Source organism: Vipera ursinii (assembly GCF_947247035.1).
Source record: "Vipera ursinii genome assembly, chromosome: 1".
In the NCBI taxonomy this organism is placed as follows: Eukaryota; Metazoa; Chordata; class Lepidosauria; order Squamata; family Viperidae; genus Vipera; species Vipera ursinii.
Genome location: NC_139512.1, coordinates 298,587,836 through 298,612,651, shown reverse-complemented (window position 1 = coordinate 298,612,651; position 24,816 = coordinate 298,587,836). Strand labels below are relative to the sequence as shown.

General features: G+C 37.8%; 1 protein-coding gene across 1 annotated transcript in view; it reads right to left on the bottom strand.

Annotated features, from left to right (window-relative positions):
- Window positions 1-7,087: 7,087 nt before the first annotated feature.
- DAAM2 (dishevelled associated activator of morphogenesis 2) overlaps window positions 7,088-24,816 on the bottom strand; it is a 135,282-nt gene continuing 117,553 nt past the window's right edge. Inside the window, exons 23-25 of the mRNA XM_083349355.1 lie at window positions 23,880-24,011; window positions 14,769-14,939; window positions 7,088-10,733 (exon numbers count right to left, since the gene is read on the bottom strand). Coding sequence (XP_083205481.1) covers window positions 10,515-10,733; window positions 14,769-14,939; window positions 23,880-24,011 — 522 coding nt within the window. The 3' untranslated portion in view covers window positions 7,088-10,514. The remainder of the gene's footprint in view (window positions 10,734-14,768; window positions 14,940-23,879; window positions 24,012-24,816) is intronic.

Genomic DNA, 24,816 nt, shown 5'->3' with positions numbered 1-24,816 from the left:
GAACTTCCTTAATTGGTTCAAAGGATATAAAATTGAATAATTTTGCTTCATTTGTTCATTTAGTTTTGATTACAATATCATATATTGATAGTGAATGCTGGTTTTTTTATCTCTAAGAGAATAAGTAACACCAGCTGCCTGCAATTAGTGCAGGTTTGCGTCCCACCAGGCTCAAGGTTGACTCAGCCTTCCATCCTTCCGAGGTAGGTAAAATGAGGACCCAGATTGTTGGGGGCAATTAAGCTGACTTTGTAATAATGCCGCTTGGGGTGTGTGTGAAAGCCCTAATAAGCAGGCATATACATAGAATGAAGGTTACTGCTAAGCTTGCAAGCCGCCCTGAGTCTTCGGAGAAGGGCGGGATATAAATGGAATTAAAATAAATATAAATAAATAAATAAATAACAATGATTGTGCGCCCAGCACGTTGCACTCTGTCCATATCCAATTCAAGTATGAAACACTGGGTGGATGGCCCAAGGTTGCTGTTTCTCAATCTAATCTTATTTCACTGAGTTGTGAAGATAAATGGATCTGGGAGTTATTCACTCTCCCTCAAGTTCTTTGGAGAGAAGGTAATGTTATATTGTAATTAATACACAAAGAAGTCGTTGACATGTCAATCAAGTCAATCTTTTAGAACAGGGATCCTGGAACCCCCGGTCCATGGTCTGGCACCGGGCCATGGCATGCCAGAACCTGGGCCACACAAACAAGTGAAGCCCCATCCACGGAACCGGTCCTTGCTGCCCAAAAGGTTGGGGGCCTCTGTTTTAGAGTTATTTGATAATGACATTGAATTTCTCTTCCTCTAAATATAATCTAGTTTAAATGAGTTCTGGAAATGGATGGATTGTGTGAGGAGTGCCAGGCTGATGCTCAACCCAAATATGGCAAATAAGGGAGCGGATGTCCAAGTAACTGGTACAAGGCATTCAACCTTGTCAAGTGAACATCCCAGTCATCCTAAAGAAATGGTGTTTTCAAAATGAGTCGGGGGGTAGATTCTGGATCCCATTCTGATGGTGAATGTGATCAGGAGCTCTAGTTTCCCCCGTTAATTCTGCACAGTTTCATGAGAGCAAACACAGTACCCCAGGAATATGCAATGCATTGTGGTATGTTCTCATGTCTATCACTGTAATAAGCTACATCCTCCATATGGCATTCAAAGATTTTTACAAAATGTTCCTCTACCCTTGCAGTGTTAGTTCTCCTTTCTTAATGCTCCAAGTAACCCCTCCACACCCCTTGGTGTTGCAACTTGTAATTGATTCAGTCTAACAATATTATATACTCCATAGCTAATTCTCTATCAAAGGAGGCATCCAAACTAGTCTGAATATGGAAGATGTTATCCACAAGGTTTTATAGTATATACTGTATGAAATGTGTACTATGAGCTGATTTTTATTAGAGCTTGAGATGGGTGTTTTGAACACCATCATTTGCAGAGGATTTACAAATAGAAACATAACATTTGAGGTTTAATTGGTCACAACATTCCAATGTAAATTAGAAATTAAATTAAAAACATTACAAATATTTGTATATTTCGCAAAGGCTTGGAAGGCTATCAGCAAATGAAGAGACCTACTTATAACTGAATTTAGGGAATGTAACAAATGATAAACAGACTTTCCTGTTAGATGGGACAACAGTCACCTGATTCCTGTGTGGGTTGGAGATGTAGAGATGGCAGAGCAACCTTTTGGGGGTTGAGTGGGCACACAGGCTTTTGTTTTCACTACACTTTGGAGAGCATGGCCAGTTTTAAAATGTTGGTACCACTTTCTCCAATATGTATCCCCATTTTCTATGCCCACTTTTCTTCTTTTCCCAAACTGTTTTTTTCCAGCTCCACTTTACTCTTCCCTTACAATAAAAGTTATTTCTTTTTCTTTCTTTCTTCCTTTCCTTTCTTTTGTTCTTTCTTTTTTCCTTTTTTCTTCCATATACTTTTATCACTAAGCTTGCTTCCTAGCAAAAGACCACATTATAGCTAGTGACACTTTCTTTAAGTAAAAAAAAATAGAATTTCATGAAAGTCTAAGGCTCTGGCTACAAAAAACTAGATCTTCTCTTGAAGTCATTCTTCTTATGGAAGAACAAATGATCTCTAATTATTCTCTTCCACTAAATATAATCTAGAGTGTGTTGATTGGGAGGGTTCAAGTATTTTCTTTTGGAACACTTGTGCTCCCATGCTGATAGAATTTTTTTTATTTCCATTGTGAGAAGATTGTCTTTACAAACTACCCTACGCCTGAAATATTATTTATAGACAAGATCTTTTGATTTTTCGCCGTGATGTCCCGTTGCCTGGAGGCGGTCCAGGTCTGGATGGGGAGAAACAGGCTTCGTCTCAATCCCGCCAAGACTGAGTGGCTGTGCATACTGGCATCTCGGACTAACCAGTCCATTCCACCTTTAATGATGGGGGGTGAGGTGTTACCCCCCCCCCGTCGATAGGGCTCACAACTTGGGCGTCCTCCTGGATTCGTGGCTCAGTTTTGAAGACCATATAGGAGCCGTGACCAGGGGGGCCTTTGCCCAGGTTCACCTGGTGCACCAGTTGCGGCCCTACCTGGACTGAGATGCCCTGCGCACAGTCACTCATGCGCTCCTGACCTCCCGATTGGACTACTGCAACACTCTCTACATGGGGCTGCCCTTGAGGACCACCCAGAGGCTTCAGCTGGTGCAGAATGCAGCCGCGCAGGTTGTGATGGGGGTTTTCTGATACTCCCACGTAACACCTCTGCTCCGCGAGCTGCATTGGCTTCTGGTTGCCCTCCGGGTGAGATTCAAGGTGCTGGTGATGACCTATAAAGCCCTAAATGGCTTGGGTCCAGGATATCTGAGGGAACACCTGCTGCTGGCATCAAGCTCCTTTCGTCCTGTGCGCTCCCACAGGGAGGGTCTTCTCAGGGTACCACTGGTAAAAGATTGCCAGCGGACAATACCTAGGGGGAGGGCCTTCTCTGTCGGTGCACTGGCCCTTTGGAACCAGCTGCCTGTAGAGCTTAGGACTGCCCCTGACCTTCGTTCATTCCACCGGGACCTGAAGACCTGGCTCTTTGAGCTTTCTGGTCTAGACTGAGAGTATTAACTGGGGTTTCAATTGTATTGTAATTGGGGTTTTTATTTCAAGGTTAATGTAATCATTTTAATTGTTTTTAATTTTTGTAATTTGCTGTATTGTTTTAAAAAACCTTGTGAACCGCCCTGAGTCCTACGGGAGAAGGGTGGTATATAAGTCTAATAAAATAAAAATAAATAAATAAAAATAAAATAAATTGCTTAGATGCAGTATCAGAGAGAAACCAGACATTCAATTAGTTGACTATTTTAAAGTGAGAGAGTGTTCTGGATGAAGTGAATCACCTGCCTTTATTCATAAATGTTGGCTGGCATTTATATCCTTCATTTTTATTTTAATTATTTTACCTATTTGGTCAGCTAGCTATAGACTATTGTTGGATTTTTTTTCCAGATCTTGCAATGAGATTTCCTAATTAAAATGTTTGTTATTTAGGGTAAGGCTACCAGCTCTGGGCTACAAAAATATTCCAAGTGACTATTAAATGACAATACAGACTTTTCTGTTTCTCTTTGCCACTCTCTAATGGTCATTCAGAATTTTGCAATCCATATTTGGCATCCTTGTGATGCTTGCTTCAATGAAGATGCAATAGCAGGACTGAAATGGGTAGAGCTTTATTAATACACTGTTCCCCACTCTATTAATATATTTAACTTAGATTACATATAGTACAAGAAACCTAATTATCAAAACCTGGGATGATTTCGAGGCCCACAGCAAAAAATTAACTTTGTTCCCCTTAAAATGTGTTTTGTGCTCTTATAATATTTACAAAAAGCACCACAGTGTAATAGTATATTGGTGACTGAGTATAATAAACTACTTGAGTTGCAAGAACTGAAAAAAATCTTATTAGCAACTTACTCTAATCTAACTTCACGAGATTGGAGAATTCCCTTATGTAAGAGTTGCTCTTTCAAAACACAGTCCTGATTGGATGTACTTATTCCTTAAGCTTTTCTCGTCCCCACCCTCTCCATACATTTTGAAGATTACTGCATTAACAGAAAGTGTTAATCCACCCTGGATGGGATGACACTGTTATGAAATGAAAAACCAAACAATAAACAAGTTTAGTGAATATTATTAGAGTTTATTGCTTAAATATATTTGGCTCCACTAACAAAATAACTCATTGAAATAAACAGGGGCAACATCTTTTTTTTCTTTTTAGTGTTACATTATATTCTTATAAAAGGTGCAGATAAAAAGGATGCTACATGGTTTGTACATTTAATTCAGGTACAGAATTAAGTTGACCAACAAATGAGGAGACACCACAGCATTAGAACAGTGTGACTTGAATAAGAAGCCCTTTACTGGTTGTGGATGGGGGCACTCCAGAGACAGATGTTTAAGATCGCTTAAGGCAGATTAGTTAATATATAAAAGGCTGGGATTCTTCCACTTATTTCTCTGCTTATAGAAGAGAGAAGAATGGCAATTTCTAACCATTTTGGAACATGAACTATCAGATAAGCCAAAATCACTCACTAGAAAAATCCATCTCAAGTCTTCGATGTAGTCTTACATTCTTGCCTAGAATATGGCTGAGAGGATGGAGGCAAAAATTGCATATTTTGTAGATGTTTCCACAAAAGATAGAAAAATGATAGGGGAAGGCGTTGCGACTTGCTTATTCCTCCCCAATTTGGCTTTGAGGTTAAAACATCACCCAGGCGCTGGCTCGTTGTGTGTCATTTATGCGGGACTGACATTACCTCACACTTTGGATTTGATTGGCAATCCATTTGATCGCTATGAGTCTCATATACTACAGAAATAGAACATACTGTAAGCCATTCTGAGCAAAGAAACTTCCCTTTCTGGAGATGCAGATCCCATCTGTGGTACTGGGATAAAAGGGAATATGCCCAGCCCTTGTCTGCTCTGTCCATGGAGTACCAAGACATCACTCAGTTTGCTCATAATGCCCTGGTGCAGTCTCAATAGTCATGGCTGTAACATGGTGTACAGACAAACACACACACACACACACACACAACTAAAACATGGCAAAATAAATAGAAGTGTAGCATTTACAGGTTTCCTTTAAAAATGTTCCTAAAATTGTTTTTAATTAAAACTTAAAAAAAATAAACAAAACTGCATACATCATGTACATAACAGAACTGTACAAATGCTCTCCTCTGAGTTTCAACCTGAAAAAGCAAAAGCAAAGCTACCAAAAAAAGCAGTAATCTAGCATCCCCTGTGATGAAACTCTTCCACCCTTTTTCTTCCTGCCTCAAATGCATCACCATAATATTTCCAAAGAACATGGAAATTTCTTACTAATGAGAAGTACCTCTATAAGTTGCATTGCCACAGCATTTTGGATTGAGGGAGACTTAAACTGCTTTATTATTCCTTAAAGAATGTGGATGCTTTGCATGAACTGGTATTTTGCATATAAAGACAATGCTGCATTTGATTGAAATAGGTGAACAGGGTTGAATCTAACAAGCAGAGTAGGTTTACTAGCCAGAACTGGTAACTTACTTCTATCACTGTTATTCAGCAATGCATCAAAAAGACTCATCTTTGCTAGAAGTGCATCTTCCAGTAATTATATTGCATCTTACATGGTTTGCATTTTGGAAAAAAAACCCTAACTCCCTTATTTGTTGAGTATTTAACTCTTGGACTAAAGTAGATGTAGCCCTTTTAGAAACAGCTGGATGACATGAATAGTCAAGAGAATGGGGAGGGGAAAGGACCAATCTATCACCCCAAAGCCTCAAAAGGAGCATTAGGCTTTGGGAATATAAATGAATCATTGTGTGAAAATTGTCTAATTTATATGAAACGGTTCCAAAGGCGTTTTTCAAAAAAAGTTGCAAGGAATAGAAATCCTTCCATTCCTTGCCATTCAGGCAGAACTGAAGAAGCTTCTTGGGTGAGATGCAAAATGTCTTCAAGGGGAAAAAAAAAGTCCAGTTGCCTTTTGAAGAGCATCTTTGGGATAACTATTACCTGGATAACTGAGAAGCTCCATAGATATTTAAATGAAACAGAATCTCCACAAAAGACTTAATCTTGTTTTGGGGGTTGCCCCAATTAAGTCAGGCAACATAATGGTTAAAACTTACTCTTCGTTCTTTTCCCTTGTTCTGTGGCAACCGACAGCTTGGGTTATTGCTGTCATATCTTACAGTCAGATAAACTGCCAAGAGATGTTATTGCTTGAGAAATTTAGCGAGATGTGGAGAAGCAAAAAACAACAACAACACTTTTGCCGAGGATACCACAAGAGCTGTCACATTTAAACTTTCTCTGGATGGTTTGATGTAAGAATTGTTTCCTCTCAGTCCTATGTGAATATTTTTTCAGAGTGAATATTCTCAGGTTCCCTTCTGGAGAGAGAATAAACTGAACATAACATGTTACAGCTGTTAACTACATTAATACAGAGGTCAAAGTTCAGGCCTCTCTCTGACTTCTGGGGGAGGGGTAGAAAACTGGATGGAGAAATGGGTTTCTCTACTTCAAGTGGCATGCACAAATTCAAGGCATGCATCTGTGCATTTAGAGCAGATTCCTACAGACCCTAGCTGCTGACCTTGCAGCACAAAAAAAATGCAGTACTACTGGGGATAACCTTTGATAAATTACCAAATATCAAGAAAGATGGGAAAGCACAGAGTGTGGCTGAAGAGCCTCCAACAACCTACAGTAAAACAAAAATGGATTTAAGTGGCTTCTGGTCTTCTGTTGCTATTTTTATTTTATTTATTTAATTCCAATACATCCATGCTGTTCCTGGGCTCAAGCACCTACGAGATGGCATCTTTATGTGATTTTCCAATGTCAGCAATAGCTTCATTTAGCTAAAAAAATAAATAAATCCATGGGCATTTGGCCAACAGTACCAGTCAATTATTTTCACAACAGAGAGATGCTGTACTTTGGGCAGTGGGGGTAAATAAATTCCAGTGCCACCTTTGAGAAAACCTGGTTTGAACTGAGATTTTTTTAAAAAAAAACACTTGTATTTTAGATCATGGAATTAGGCTCCAACTTTTTTTAAAAAAAAATCTATGACAATCTGAAACAGAGGTCATGGGAAGTTGCTACTAAATTCCACCAAATGTTCATGGGAGTTGACATTTCCCAAGTGAAGAAATGATTCAAAATATAGCAAGTCCTGGTTACAAATAAAATGAATCTTATTGTAAGTGTAATTCTCTATCATATTATTTTTAGACACAAACCATAAAACCTATTACTAAACTGAACTGCTAGATATTGCTCTGAAAAAAAACTGCAAAGGAATAGAATTGAAATTACTGAGGCCTACTAATCTCTGATGCAGGTTGCTATAGATTTTACAGGATAGGTAAAAAGATACTCCAGTACTTTATCTTGTGGAACCAATGACAGAAATACTGGTAATATTTTTTTTTTAAAAAAAGAAAAGAAAACAAGGCATTACATAGCAGAGCTGGGTGCAAAAATAAAATGTCTGATTCTCTCCAAGTATCACATGAACTTCCTTGACTGCCTTATCTCCTAGGGGGGAAAAAAGTTTATTTGAACACGGAATCTCCTTCTTCCTGCTCTAAGTACCTCATTGTTAACCAGCACCTTTCCCAGTTTTTTTTTCAAGGTTCACTGGTGCTGATAGGAGGAGAATTGTAATGTTACTCTGCTTTGGTGTTTTTAAGTATCTTCCAGACATCAGGGTTACCTGCCCACCATCTAAATTAAGAGATCCTGTGTCAGGAATGGCCACCTGACAACACCATGCTCATCAAATCTATAGTTAGGCCTACCTTATCTTCATACTGGTTCTTCACTGCAGTAACAATGTTACTTATTTACTTACCTTACTACAATAATAATTAGATGGCTCAGATTATACTTTATGGTAAAGAAAGGACCATAGTCACAGATGAAGAACTTGAATTGAAGTGCATCTTATTTGTGGTACATAAACTCTATAGGGAATTTGGGAATACTGAGTGATATAACTCAATAATTATTATTTTGAAGAAGGTGCAAACTTGAGATTTGGTGGTTACAGCAAGGAAAATGGGCTTGCCTTGCACTTGCGTTTTAGTCTCTCTCGGACAATAAAAGATACATAATGTAATACTACATCTCTACTAAAGAAGCTCGACGTAGCATTCACATTTTTCTTTAAAATACCTTGCTGTTCATCCTGAAGAATCCCAAAAGTACAGCCCTGTTTATCTTCAAGAATATTTAGGGTGGAATCATTCAGTTCTGAAAGAGGGGGAGGAAGAGAGATGTTTCCCATGTGATGAAGGATCATCTTCTAACTCATTGTTTCTCAAACTTTTTTTCTGTAAAGACCCCTTCCCACTTTTCAAAATTATGGAGGACCCCCAAATGAGCTTTCATTTGTATGGGTTATATTTATCAACATTTACTATACTAAAAATTTGCATTCATTGCCACTTTTAACGTTTTAATATTTTTCAAGATAGGTTGGCAAAGAATTTTGGTTTTGTGGACTTCTGAGAGGTTGGCCAGAACATTTTTAAGAAATACTGCTCTAAATGGTATTTTAAAAAATAGGAAGTTCTACAACAGAGGTTGTGTTTTGTTTTGTTTTAAAGCAAATTATCTTGCTGATGCATCTAATGAAAAAAAAATGCTGTATTCTGGAATATCATGAATGGGATAATTCAGAACTAGAGCATTGAAAACTAGGGCACACAAAAATAAGACTATTATTTTTGAAGATTTGAGCACTTCTACTTAGGGTTCCCAACGCTCAGCTCAATGTCGGTAGAGGAACCATGCTATATGGCTTATTAATCTGTGCTTGAGGGAGAAAGAAATTTTCTGCTTCACAGAAACAAACTTGAACCTACACAATTTTTTCATACCAACAAAAGCAAGTAATCAACATGACAATTGGAGCGTCTTTTATAATCCCTGGAATTCTATGGACTTTGCCCTTGCAAAAAAGCTCTTTCAGATATCATCTTAAACTTTGCCTCTATGTTGCTCACACTCAAGCTTACACCATCTTTTTTTTTCTGAGATCCAGTTGAGAATTGATGAATAATTACTCAATTCATAAGATTAGGGGAAAAAACCCCAATACTGCATAGTTCTATTAATGTACAACCATGTAAGAACAATGAAACGGGGAAGTATTATTTGGCTCCCTCTACAGATGCATGTTTCTGTTTTGGCTGTCATGTTAGACAATTTCTTATGACATGATAAATTGCTTGTTTATTGCCACTGCAAGTGTTGTTTTCATACATACTGGTAATCCCTTTCGGGTCTGCCATATATTTGAATTCTTTCTTTGTCACTTCCTTCATGATGGAAAAATCCTTGAATGTTCCAGTCATCCTATAATTACATAATACTGTGAAAATGTTGTTGAAAGAGTTGCAGTTTCTGAGAAGGCTAGTCTCTTAGAATGAAAAATATCCATCCTAGTTGAGTCACGGCTTCCAATAAATGACCAGATTCTCCTTTTCAACTATCAGACAAACCATTTGTGTATTTTTTTTAATTTCTACATGTTATTAGTTCAAATAATGTGTGTTACTGTGCTATGAAAGTAATGCAGTTTTACAAATGGAAATACTGCTATACCACAAACCCTTTCCTACCACATTGCTTAGCAATGATAACTGATCGGGTTCAGGTTAATGATGATCGCTCTTAGAGTCTGGTTCCTCATATTTTCTCACAACTTGGTATAAAGACTTAGCACACTTCCAAATACTCAAGTGATTAGTGTGTGTGTGGGGGGGAAGTGAGTTTCCCAAACATTTTGTGCATCTCAGAAACAGAGCTACTTCCTCTGACGCAACATCACTTGCTTGGCACGCACCAGTAAATACCAGTCCTTGAGACCTGTGTCATGTTTCTCAAAGTCAATGGCCTTGTGGAAATCCAGTGGAAGAAGAGAATCACAACACTATAATACCACTAATTCACTCCTGAAGGCAGGCCAAACCAAGAATGGCAAGAAAATTCAGAACCATCCTGAGACTGTCTTCATTTTCTCAGCATTGGAGTTTAAAAAAAAAGTGTAGACTTTGGCACATGAACCTCCCCTACCCACCCCAAGTAACTGGTGCAAAAAGCCCCCAAAGTTTCTGTTCCATCAAAAGGGTCAAAAGTGAAGTTGTGGTGGAACCAAGAAGCAATTCGATCAATGAAAAGGAAGGTTTCATGACAAATCCTTTGGGCACTAGTGAGGCACTTTTACCATCAGTCCAGAGATTATGTAAATATGGACGAGAGCAAGATGGGAGAATAGGTTCATCCTGGGGGGGAAAAAAGCCATTGGCACTGGATGCGCTTCCTGCAGAAAGGACTTAGAAAGTCTCACCATCTTGTCTTGACTCTTGGCTGCAGCAGTCATTCATTTACGGTTTTGCACTTTGTGTAATGTGCACATCATCCATATTTAATAATTGAGCTTTGTTATTGCTCGTTCCCGGCTTGTCTCCAGAGTTTGGTTCCCTGAACGCTTACGGTTGCGCTTGAGCTTGGATAAGTCTTTGTCAAAAACTTCACCTGATCTCAGTGCTGACACAAGATCATCAAACTCTCCTCCTCCTTCCTCTGAGATACTGCCAGCCTTTGCTTTCTTCTGACGCCGCTCTTTCTCTCTCTGTTCTTTAAGCTGTTAAGAAATACACACAGATTTAAGAGGTTTAATATTGTGGCTGGCTGGAAAATGTGCTAATAAAGACAATGAAAGGCAAAACAAGAAGCAATGTATGGAAACTGACCAAAGAGAGAAGCAACCTGGAACCAAGGAGAAACTTCCTGACAGTTAGAACAATTAACCAGTGGAACAACCTGCCTCCAGAAGCTGTGAATGCTCCCACACTGGAAGTTTTTAAGAAAAGACTGGACAGCCATTTGTCTGGAATGGTATAGGGCTTCCTGCCTGAGCAGGGGGTTGGACTAAATGACCTTCAAAGTCCCTTCCATCATCATCATCATTATCAAAACTAATTAGAAATAATTTAAAAAGACATTCATAAGTTGTTTGTTGTGAACTCATTCTAGACTCAGCTATTCATTGGGATAATTCTAAATTTCAACATTACAAGTAGTCCTTGACTTATGACTGCAATTGAGCCCAAACTTTATCTTGCTAAATGAGACAGTTAAGTGAGTTTTGCCGCATTTTATGACATTTCTTGCCACAGTTTCTTTCCATTGTTAAATCAGTAACACAGTGGTTCAGTGAATTTGCTTGTCAGATGATCCCAGGACACTGCAACCATAATAAATATAAGCCAATTGCCAAGCACTCAAATTTTGATCACATGAGTATAGGGATGCTGCAACACTGGAGGTTTTTAAGAAGAGACTGGACAACAATTTGTCCGAAATAGTGTAGAGTTTCCTGCCTGAAGCAAGGGGTTGGATTAGAAGACCTCCAAGGTCCCTTCCAACTATTATTATTATTATTATTATTATTATTATTATTATTATTATTGTTGTTGTTGTTGTTGTTGTTGTTGTTGTTGTTGTTGTTGTTTTGTTATTATTATTATTATTATTATTATTATTATTATTATTATTATTATTATTATTATTATTATGTGGGGAAAATAGTCAATATAAGTCACCTTTTTCAGTGCTGTTGTGATTTCAAACAGTCACTAAACGAATGGTCGTAAATCAAGGACTACTTGTATAAGAAGCTAAATATAACTTTTTGGTATCAATCTAAAAAGCTACCTAGTCCAGCATCCTGTTTGTAACAGTAGTTAGCCATATACATCTAAAAACCATAGCTATCTTATGCTATTTGTTTCCTTGGTTTGCATTTTTATGGAGTTTGCTTTCTTTCCTTTCCTTTGCTGTTTTTAACATTCCGCTATTTATTTATGTAAAGCATTTTTAACATGTTCTTCCACTGGAAAAACTCCTAGAGTGACTTACAAAGATCAGGAATAAGACAGACTTGCTCCCTGGGGTTTACAGTCCTAAACTGAACTTTTGGCTGCTTTTTTCTCTGTTGTTAGCCACCCTGTGGGTTTTGCAAATACCGTAAGTGTAATTAACACTGGATTCTTAACATTACATTTAGAACATGGGGCATCTGTAAATGATGGGCCTGGAATGAAAGTATGCCAAACATGGAACTGGAAAAAGACCTTGGATAAAAGTGACTTAGCCTACAAACCACATCTGTATCAACAATTGCTTCATTAAAGCCAGCAAGACAACTCTAGATTGAACATAAACAATTTGTGAAACTACTTCTAAGATCTCGTGAGGAAGGGATTAGGCTGCCAAACTAAGCCCAGGAGTATCTAGATTTGTATCCCCTTTCATAATGAACTAGACCATTTTTTCTAACTTTTTTTCTAACTAACCTACTCATGGGTAAGATGCTGGGAAGATAAAGGAATGGTGGGGATGAAGAGAGAAATTGGTGATTCCCTGCAGAAAGATTAAGATAAAAATCTAATTACATCATAAGGATGGCTTTCAGTGAAGGAAAAAAAGAGAGGCCAGTTGCCTCCATTCTAGGCTATTTTCTGTGGGATTCAACATTTAGGAGGAATGGGAAGAAAGAGAACTGTTCCTCCTACTAATGTAAGTTCCCACTGATTCAAAAGTCATCAATAATATTATTGATGTACTGATATTATAATAATTAAGTAAGCCTGATCTCCCCCTTGCCGCTCTTCATCCCTTAGCAGGGGAGGTCAGGATTCCTCACCGGGTTGCTGTTCCAATGTCCCATCACCATTTTGTGTAGACCGTTTAATCCAGGGGTGGGCAATTACAGATAGTCCTCAACTTACAACAGTTAATTCAATGACCTTACCTCAACCTGGCTCCAGAAGTTGTGGGTACTCCAACACTGGAGGTTTTTAAGAAGAGATTGGACAACTATTTGTCTGGAATGGTACAGGATCTCCTGTTTGAGCAGAGAATTGAACTAGAAGACCTCCAAGGTCCCTTCTAACATTTTTATTCTGTTATTAAGGAAGATCATAATCATCACACCCTAGTCACCCACAGTTTCTCCTCTGCCTCATATCTATAACTTCCCCATCATTTATTCCAGCACAGAACTGGGAACAAACTCCTCTCCTTTCTGAGTAGAAGGCTTTGCTATCTCTTCCCATACTGGCTGGCAAGGAATTCTTCAGCTCTTTCAGCCTTGCAAAACAATGAGGTTATTCTCCATTTAAGAAGTTGAAGTTCTGACATTTTAAACTAGGCACAACTGTAAGTAAATTGACTAGGAATCTCCCTCTCTCTCTACACTTCAGATATCTAACTGAAAGTTGAGGCAAATGGGAACATTCAGGGGAATAGGTAGAAGCTTCATTCTTAGTATGGCTGGAGTGAGCAGTGCAATTCAGGTTGTAGTACTGATACCCTGAAAGGAGCAAAGGAATTCTTTCTAAGATAAAGACATCATAATATTAGAAAGGGTAATTGGTTCACATGAACCTCGAGGAATCCAGGAACTAAAGTTCTAACAGCATAATTAGCTTGGGGAATATATTGATCCCACTATAGTGAAAGGAATCAGCTCTGTAAAGCCAGAAAGGCAGCATACTACAAGTTATAATATTAGAGAAAGCAATTAAGAAAAGATACTGAATAAACACAAGAAAAGGTTTTATTGCACAAGAGGTTACAGTTAGGTAACAAGTTTTGGTCACCACGATGTAAAAAAGATGTTGAGACTCTGGGAAGAGTACAGAGAAGAGCAACAAAGATGATTGGGGGACTGGAGGCTAAAACATATATGGAACGGTTGCTGGAATTGGGTATGTTTAAGTTAACGAAGAGAAGGTCAAGGGGTGACATGATAGCAGTGTTCCAATATCTCAGGGGCTGCCACAAAGAAGAGGGAGCCAAGCTATTCTCCAAAGCACCTGAGGGCAGGACAAGAAGCAACGGATGGAAACTAGTCAAGGAGAGAAGCAACCTAGAACTAAGGAGAAACTTCCTGACAGTTAGAACAATTAACCAGTGGAACAACCTGCCTCCAGAAGTGGTGAATGCTCCAACACTGGAAGTTTTTAAGAAGAGACTGGACAGCCATTTGCCTGAAATGGTATAGGGTTTCCTGCCTGAGCAGGGGGTTGGACTAGATGACCTCCAAGGTCCCTTCCAACTTTATTATTATTATTATTATTATTATTATTATTATTATTATTATTATTATTATTATTATTATTATTATTATTATTAACTGGATTTTCTGCATCTTTATATTTTGACCAGTAGAAATCCAGAGGGTTAGAAGGAGGAACTGATAAAGAAGAGTTAACTTCTCTGCATCATATCCTCTAATGAAGGCTTCTATTTCCTTGTGGCTTCTACTGGCTAAAATTCAGAGACAAATGTTCTAAACATGTATTTTAATTTTCTTGTGTAGTTTGGCTCAATCCAACACCAACTCCTAGTAACTTCAAGAAAAAGATGCATTGACCCAGAGCACTCAGGACAAAAGTGAGGCTGGAGAAATATGCAGGGCTTAAAGAAGAACCTAGAAGGCATCAAGAGGAACCCAAGAGAAGCAATAATGCAAGCCAGCTGGTGAACTGCGTGTGGAAAATATGTCCTTTATTCACACTGCATTTAACTTTCCAAGACAATTCAGGAAAGTATTTTTCAGGCAATAAATAAATAAATAAATAAATAAAAATTCTAACTTTTGAGTCCTCACCATGACTTCCATGCGTGCCCTGCGCTCCTCTTCTTCTTTCTTCTTCCTCATATTCTCCAGATCTTGCTTAGCTTCTGTAAATGATTGCAGGAAGGTGTCAAAGATGCCAAAAAATTCATCTGGCTGCATCCTTCCCTCACTCTCTGCAAAATGCTTCAGTGCTTTGGCATACTGTTAAAGAAAGGAAAAAAGAAAAAAAAACTCCTGGCATTTAGAAGGAAAAGAATACAGCAAATGTTTATTAAGAAAAAAAAATACTACGATCTGTTAAAGGAAGTGTTCAATTTCATGGAGACTGTACATTTTGTATTTTGTTTCTATCTTAGAGACACGTTCAAAATTCAAAAACCAGAAATGCTTCGTAATCAACAAGGATAAATGAGAAATTTGTTCCATCCAAATTGTTACAGGTATGTGGATTTATTATATCCTCAGTACTGGAACTGACCAAAAAGCCTGGAATATACCTGTTCAGCAAAGTTTGCTAAATTTTATGATGTACTGGCAACTTAAACATAATCCCTAGATGTCTGCACATTGGGTAAAACCCTATGCAAAATCCTGAATTTATAATGTGCATTTCCCTTATGCAGAAAAAAACTGCATAGGAAAATACAAATATTAAGAAACGCTTCCAGGAAAAAAAAAGTTTATACTTCACAAAGTTGAATGCTAAGCATAAACAAATAGGCAAATTTGCACTCACACAGACGGATGTGGAGCAGCTCCAGGACTTGCATAGCAGAACATATTTTATGCACTGGGCAAAAAGTGAGGAGACTTCTATTCGACTGGAAGAAATCTTGACAATCATAAGCAGATTTAGCAGTTTTGTTAATTTCTGCCAAAATCGCACAAAATGATGAAACAGAATGCAATCAAATCCTGACTTATCACACAGACTTTCCAATGATTCCCGTTTGCTCTTCTAGTGAGTGAGCAGCTGGACAAACCAGGATCTCTCTGGCAAGGAAAGCCTCAAAACTAATTTCTAGTTTATTGTTCCATATAAACAAGAGATTGATGGAAAACTGACAACCCAGAGCTGTCCTTTCAGACATAATACTAAGCTATTTCTTTCTAATAAGCTTTAGGTATCTTGGTTGATCTTGCTGGGAAGAAGTGATAGGGCAGACAGGGGAACAATACTGCAGACTGTTGAACATGACTCTTTCTTCTTTCTGGCATGCATAGAACCTACAAAAACTACAACTACATCAACAGCATCAGTGGTACCTGGTGAGGAATTCAGCAGCTTGGCTAGCACCCCACTCTGGAACTGCTTTTAAAATGAAGCATTTTCATCCAAATGAGGAAAGTGTAGAAGTGGTGACCAACATGGTGGGGGAGTGTCTGAATTTTCTTTAAGATCTTTCCAGATACAAACCTTCAAAGCCATTATGGGATCTTTAGAATTCACCTATAGCCCATACCTAAATCTCAGATCCAAAATCTAACTTCCATGCCTCACACCAACAATCATCAACAGCCATATTGTTTTGTCTCTTTGTTAGGAAGAGCAAACCTATGACAGGATGAAGGCTGTCAGAGTTTGGATGTGGAATAACAGGCTTCAGTTTTCAGAAATTCTAATATTAAAGAAAAAATAGGTCTCGTTATTATAAATCAGTGGTTATTCAAACAAAACTTAAAAATGAGACCTCAATTAAGGCACAGTTTACATGACTACTTGCCCAGTGAGTGATTTAGCAGCACTGTTTTTTGAAGAAATGCTATTAAATGGGTGATTACTCATGGATAATGTATACCTTTAAATCTTTAACAGTTTGAATGCTGACCTCTGCCTGGCACTGAGTCTACACAAATGATGTGTTTAGTGATCTTCCAATGTAAGTTAAGAAAGAAAGCCCGTCTTACATTAGATCTTCAATGGCTTTTATAATGAAATCACCCACTGGCAGGTTCTGTCAACACTGGGATTTTAGGGAATCCTTTTCTTTCTATTATAATGCAGTTCTGTAGTTTAAAAGGCCTACTACATTCTTTTTTGTTAATTTGCTTCTGTTAACTCTACTGATCCCAAAATAATTTCCCTGTTACTGTTCACGTCTGGATACAGCAATACAGTCTTTCTGTATCCATGGTTCTTGGTTGATCTCCATACTGTTCCCTCCCTCCTTGCCTGATTTTTCTCTACGATGATTTCATTTCCCCAGTACCCAATAAAAATCCTTTAGGAATGATTAAGATGGCATCAAGCCCTGATCATCACTGTATAGCCTGGTAATGTGAACGACATACCCTTTTACTTTCTAACCCAAGAGATACAAATGTATTTTTGTTAAAATGAATATTTTTTTTTCTCTCCAAGTTATCACTTCTTCATCTTATGACATAACGTAATAGGGCTGCAGACTTCAGTGCCAGCAGTCCTCCTACCACCAAACCTTCCAGTCAATTCCTCTTTTTTGCCAAAGCAAATAGTTTAGGCAATTGTTCATTTTTGTCAAGTTGTTTCAACAGAGGTAGAAAGAGGAACAGCAGCACTCAATCACTGCTACTCCTGCCAATGAAATGAAGCAGCTGCAGAAATGCCATTACAAAAGGAAGTTTTGAGGGGGAAAAATGGGGGAAGAGGTCTTCTCAGACCAGAAGGAAAACACAATTATGGAAAATGTGCCAGATGGCAGAACTGTTATTTGAAGTGGTAAAGAAAAAGAATGACAAAATTTTTCAATTTCAGTTGAAAAATATATATTTTGCAATAATTTATTTTTTTTTAAGTTCATGCATTCCCATCTTTCTTCTAGCTTTAAGTATTGTGTGTGTGTGTGTGTGTGCGCGCGTGCGTGCGTATGCATGCATGTATGTGTGTTGCAGAGGATTTCCTGTTTAAGGGTTCTCACAATTTAATGGCTATTGCAAGCACAATACTTCCCAGAATGCCTGAATTCAGCTGTTTGGATTCTGCATTGGCAAATCCAAAAGGAAGACAATAGTCTCATGTAGCAGTTGTGCACTGTTTAGGTTCTTGTGTCAAAGCTATTTTGACATACGCACCGATGATAAGTCACTGCTCATTGACTATATCACAATAAAAATGTTTTATACCACAGATGAACTGAAATGGTGCATTAAATAAATAATGTAGATTGGATTCTTCAATCAATCACACCAAAACTGTCCAATGATCTGCAATCTTATGGATCTAACCTATGTTGAAATCATACTGCTTTGGCCATGTAGCTTAGCTTTCAACTGAAGAAAAGTGAAGTGATTTGTCACATAGGTACTCAGAAGGGGAGTACATACACAAGCAGGATTAATAGCGATACAATTTCCAAATGTATACAGCTGACCATGCTCAGAATGCCTTCTCAGACCTTCATACTCAACCAATAGAAGATATTGGGAGGAGAGGAGCCAATGTGTAAGAGAATAAGATGGCCTGTGTTTTATGTGCAAATAATGTTTAGCTCCTCCAGTTTTAGTCATTGCATGCACTAGCAAAATTCATAGGGGGAATCTAATCTGTCTTTCATCTACGATGATTGAAAGTTTTCAGTATGCCCTAGGAGCAAGACCATTTTTCCTGTTTTAAACAATATATTTTCAAAAATATACTACCCCACCATTTAGGCCTTGGCATTTACTTTGCCAGATTCACATACCAAAAGAGATGTGCTTCCACTGTAATGTTTCTTTATTAGCCTAATAACCAATCTTTGTGTTATGTGCCATTCATAAAAATCACACTTGTTGTTCATGTTCTGTTGCAAAACTGAAATGGAACAGTGTTGTGTATTTTACAGTATATAGTCTTGCATCCATCTTTACTGGCTAGCTGCAAATGTTTCTCTGGCATAGATAATACAACTTTGCCAATACAGACTCCACTGAGTCTGCAGAAGTTTGAGCCCATAGAAATACATCCGATTTGGTGTAACACCCACCTAATATTTTGAAAAATCTAAGGAATAGCTTAGATTCTGTTGGAGATAGAAGATTTCATATCCTAGGTCCACATGCAGTTCAGTATTTGAGGAGGAGTAATAGCTGTGCACTCTTCCAAAACTCAAACTAAGCTCCTTCAAGAACAGTAGATGTGTGCATACTATGAAAAGACATTAGGGAGTGATAAATTATTGGACATGTTATAGCAATTAGTATTAAGCTTCTCTTATTGAGAGCATTATGCTGGCAAATCTATGCTCAGCCACTTCCAGAAAAGATTGGCTTTGCTGTGCAAATACTTTTTAATTAGCTTAGCAGAAACAGGAACTCAATTTTCCTTCCCTAGTATGATTAAATCCTGTTTTGGATTAAAATAACTCTCTACTATCTTAATCCATACCATTCCAGAAAACAAATTGCACAATGTGTTGGAAAGACTAATAGCAATGGGAAAGACTGTCTTTACGTTGAATCAGCACAGATAAATAGATAACTTTTATATTTTAGGCTATATGTTTTGTTATAAGAAATGGGTCCTGACATTCATGAAGCTACTGCCCTACATGGGACAGTCCTTAGTATGTCAAAGAAATGTGTTTTCCCCTTCCTCTGTGGATATTATTAAAGGTCACTATAAAGTTACACGCAAAGGTTCCTGTTTCATAGGAAAAAGAAGCACAATGTCAGGACTCACCCCAAATCACGTCTTAGGAAGACAAAAACTCTTGGAGTCACTTCTAGTCCAAAAGGAATCTTTACTAAGACATGCTTGGTTGTGGGAATACAAGACAGGACTTAGTATTGTTTTACAAATTGAAATTTTATAAAGGCTACCCGGTTCAACCCCACTTCCCTCAACCCCATTTGGTCAGCCCCCATCCTTCTACTTCATGTCATCCCTTTCGTGGGGAGAAAAAAGGAACTTCGAATCTTTATGGTTATTGCCTTCTTCCTCTACAGAATTAAAAGAAGACACGGGCCAGATGCCTTCTTCTCTAACCCTCCCTTTTGATCCCCCCAGCTCAAAAGGTTTCCTTGGTCTTTGAAATAACCTAAGGCAGGCTGAATCCACATATGCTCCTCCTTCCTCTGGAGATGGCAGAATCCATATGGGGGGGATAATGTTTTAAACATACATTTATGAATGTGATATAAATGGATTCTGACACACAATGACCACATTATCAGGTAGGTTAAAAAAAAGTGTTCATTAAAAGGACTCTGTGAAACATGGAAAGCTCAATGTCCACACTGTCCAATCAGATGTAGATTTCAGGCTGCAGTTAGAAGTTAAAAAAAAAGACTGTACTTCCATCTCTAATGTGCTAAAAAGGAAACAGATACAAGTCATGGCTCAAATGTGGATCCCAAGGCAGTTAAAATCTGGTGAGGGAAAATTTTAGCTTAAGAATGATCTTTCTCTTCCCAGTTACTTTGGAAACTCAGTTCAGTCAACAGGTAACATTGCCACTAAAGCCAGGGCTTTTTGTTGAGAGTCTGTACATTTTGGCTCCTGTCCTTCACTGTTCCTTTCAGCTTGCCAGTTATATATTTTAGTCCTATGGGCTACGCAGTGCAGAAATAAATATTTTTTTAAAAAAAAGATCAAGAAGAAAGGTCCTTTTAATGAAAAAAAAAACCAAACAAAAAGTGAAGGGTCTGGGAAGCAAGGCCCTATGTACTCTAGGGTTCAAGTTAATACTATATTAGCCCAGAGCTAAAAGACAGATGTTTGACAGCTTGAAATAACATATTTGTTTCTTTAAGATAAAAAATGACTTCTGAGTAAAACCATGTAAAATACAATGCTTATTTTATTTTTATAACATTTTCGTTTCCTCATCTTCAAATGAAGAGACTCATGTTTGCACTGACCTTATGATGGCTACACTGCAAGACAAACTATGTCAAAAACAGACCCTGACGGGAGAAGAGAGAGCTTTGGCATAATTTTCTAAAACAACAGAGAGAGCAAAACACTCTGTCCTGTCCCAGGATACAAAATATAACAGGACTGGATTTAGCAGCTGACTATTTCTGCTGCTTTGGCAAAGTTCAAATTGGGACCCATGTGGTGGCATCAACAACCGAGACCACAACTGGGTGGACTACTGGTTTTTCTGAAATTACTCAGAGTCTGAAGACTTCATTTCATGGTGGCAGAATGTAGTCATCTTTCAGTGGATATAAACCAAGCTGGAAACCTATCACTTAATTGAACCACCCACCTTGTGAGAACAGAAGCAAAGAAACAGTAGCTGGTGAAGAAATGTCAGCTGCGCATGTTACTGCCATCCACAGTCTTCTTGTCCTCCTTCTTTATTTTCAGAAATTGTTTATCTTATTTGTCTATTTATTCTTTTTTCCATCTGAGATGTGTCTTCTTAGACTTATCATAACTAAATCTTTGCTACACAGACACAAATTTGGTCTACACAATGATATTTTGTATTGGCTTTCATTCTTCTCTTACGTATTTTGTGGCTGACAAAATTTTTGCCCATATGAATGAGTAGGACATTTTGAAGGGAACGTTTTATTGATGAATAGCCCAGACCAGGGGTAGGCAACCTTGGCTCTTTTATGACTTGTGGACTTCAACTCCCAGAATTCCTGAGCCAGCCATGGGAGTTGAAGTCCACGAGTCATAAAAGAGGCAAGGTTGCCTACCCCTGGCCCAGACTAACTCCACCTCTTTTTTTCCTCCCAAGATAAAGATATTCCTACCAAGAGCTGCATGTAGGTACAGGAATATATGAATAATTAAAACTGACTGATCATTGTTATTGTTGTTTGTTGTTGTTAGCTGCAAAGTTGTGTCCGACCCATTGTGACCCCATGGACAATGTTCCTCCAGGCCTTCCTGTCACATAATACTGTACTTCCTTTTAAAGGAGTGGAAAATGCTAACAATTTTAGCCACCACTAAACTGTGGTGGGATTACAATGGCTCAGGAAGAATTTTCAGTAAGAAAGAAAGGATGAGATGGCTTAAGGTGATCAAAAAGGCCAGACCCTTAGAAACTGAGGCCAATTAGGGTTGCCAGGCTGTCACATTAATAGCGCAACCTATATAGAAAGACCTCTGAACTGTAAGCTTGAAGGTAAGAATTATCTTGTTTTTACTTTTCTGTATGCTGCGTACTTCTCAGAATAAAAAAGAAAGTAAACGATGTACATGATGATGTAAATCAATCTGTAATAAATTAAATCTGGATTAGAGCCACACATCAAACGACACATAGGAAGAATAGCAGGTCAGAGAACAGATAGCTAATTCTGCTTATGTGTGCTTGTTATGAGATGTGATGGTGCAGTTCAAAGGAATCATGCTACACTGAGAAACAGCTAGGGGGTCTTCAAAATGGGGCTGAAATTAAGTTCCAAGAACAGAACCTTCACAAGTTACAAACAAACTCCTCCCCTCTGCTCTAATAAATAAAGCAATTAAAATCATAACTGGCCATCACAAAATCTAATAACCAAATAATAATAGGATTTCTGTCTTTTTTTTTAACCTCACATTTTCTCTTTTATGCTAGCATAAAGGAGAAAAAAAGGAACAATATACTTACCTTGTTTAACAGTCTTTATTACTTTAGCAAAGAAGGAAAAAATGCCATTCTCACACCTTATTTGCATTATGACATATTCTTCAAACATTTTCATGCTGTTGTAACTTTTCTTTATCGGTTTCTTCCTCACCCTCGGGACTTATGGGCATAGTGCCAACTTCTAGTCAGGAGCAAATAATAGTCTATTCTCTAGTTAAGTTAAAAGCAGCCTTTGGGGACATGAAATACAGCAGTTCAGAAGGAAGTGTACTGTTTGGATTGGGGTAATATGCTAGGAAGTTGGCAATATGTTCCTGCTTTTCTTGGAACAAGAACAATACAGATCACACCAATAATTTATATATCTATATTCTTTGCTTTTAATCCTTTATTTACTCATCAGAAGCAGCCTACGACAGGTTCACTTGGATAGTTTGATTACATTAGCCAGTAAGATGACCACCACCCTTCCTGAGGAGCGGGGAAGACTTAGATAAAGAAATGAAAGCATAACATACTCAATCATAAAGGTAGAATTCCTTAGGTTGTTGAAATATGACAGCAGACCCATTTTTAACTGAACTGTATTAACTGTATTAACTGAACTGAACTTGTGTACTTGATGAAATCAATATTTCAGATCAATAATCTATGGCAGGAGTTCTGAAACTCTGCAATATTGTGATTCCCCTCAAAATCAATAAAAGTAGATTTCACTGGAGTTGGGGTTGGGCAAGAAATAAATCTACGACTTATTTTTAACAATTACATTCTGATCTGTAAATCAGGTAAAACAGTGACAGAACCATACACTTTTTAAAACAAAAATGTTTCATTGGAAATAAGTATCTTACTTCCTAAAGGTGCCATAGCAAGTGGATGCCTTGCTGGCTTTGTGGGAGCAATCACCACTGAATGCTGGATCTGAGTTGGCCTAATCTCTCCAGAACAAAGGAAAGATCCTTGAGATCATCCATGTGATTCTGGACAGCCACGCCTTATGAGCAGATCATGAAAACTGTTTTCATAGTCAGCTTATAATTGAAGTGGTTGTGAGTTGGGATTTATATCAAGCTCAAACTTGCAAAACTACCTTTATGGACATTATGCTTGAGTAACTCTTATAGCTTAATCACTTTTTAATTATTTATTTTTAAATGTATATTGGAGAGATTAAGACTCTTCAGACTGGGAAGGTGTTACTATATTCATTAGGTGAGTTCCCTTCTCCTTAAAAGATAATGATGTAAATTTGATACTGAAAGTTTTAAGAATATATTATTATTATTTTTGAATATATAGCAAAATTTAATAGTGGATTAAGGGTCCAGAGGAATTTGGAATTACAGCTTTGAAATATTTAGGAGACACTTTGTCATGGGAAAATGAGGACTGTTTTCACTTTGATCTATTCCAATTTAGAGGTCCCCCAATTCAGTTCAACGCTTAATCCAAAGCAGGACCAGATCACTCTCAGTGACTAAGAATGAATGAGATTTAGAAACAAACAAGGATAAAAAAAATGTCTTGAAAGGGGTTATTTGTAGAACTGAAAGTCCAGATTTATTTATTCTACTGCCTGGTGAAAACGACTATTCCCATGAAATACTGATTGAAAAAAATAAATAAAAGTATTTCTTACCTTATCCCTTGCATCATTCAGTAGGTCTTCCAGCTCAGAAAAACTAAAACTGGCTACTGTGATAAAGTCGCTCATGACCGGGACAAACTTATCACCTGGTTCTCGCATACGCCTCTTCTGATAATCTAGCTCCTAAGGAAAGAAAAAAAATGGAACAGGTAATGGGTAGCTAGCAAGATAAGTAACAATATAAAAAGATAACACTTAAAGAACACTTGGAAGAAACACTGAAAAATGGCAACTGAGCCCATTTAAAAATAATTCCCATATCCAAATCATCAGCTTGGTTTAACCAGAATTAATGAAAAAACACAGTTGGTTAAGTTCACACATCACACCAAACCAGAAGTGGATGACCAGTTTCTTTTGCCTCAAAAGCTGCAGGAGGCATGTCCTGAGACACAGTGATGTTGTCTTGCCTTCTGGTGCTTTGGATAATAAGCTGACCCCCTCCTCTTTGTGGCAGCCCCTCAAATACTGGAATATTGCTATCATGTCACCCCTAGACTTTCTTTTCTCTAGACTAGCCATACCAAATTCCTGCAACTGTTCTTCATATGTTTTTTTTTGTCTCCAGGTCTTTAATCATCTTAGTTGCTCCAGAAAGCTTGCTACCACGCAATATCGCTTTACTTTTCTTTCCAGTTTTGACAACATGATAGATCCCATCCTACTATGATTCAGGTTGTCTGAACGTTTCTTAAAAAAAAAAGAACCTTGCAAATATTCTGAATGACCTCAGGAGGTCAGTCAAGGACAATTTCAAACATAGTTGTTATCCCCTTCTTTGCAAGACTGTTGCTTCCTGGCAAAGTTTACCACTTAAATTTACTCACTTAAATTCTAACTTCTGCATAGCCTTCATTTACTTAGAACAGAACATTAATTTCTACCACCATCATTCCAACAAATTAGAATAATAACTCATTAGATTTTT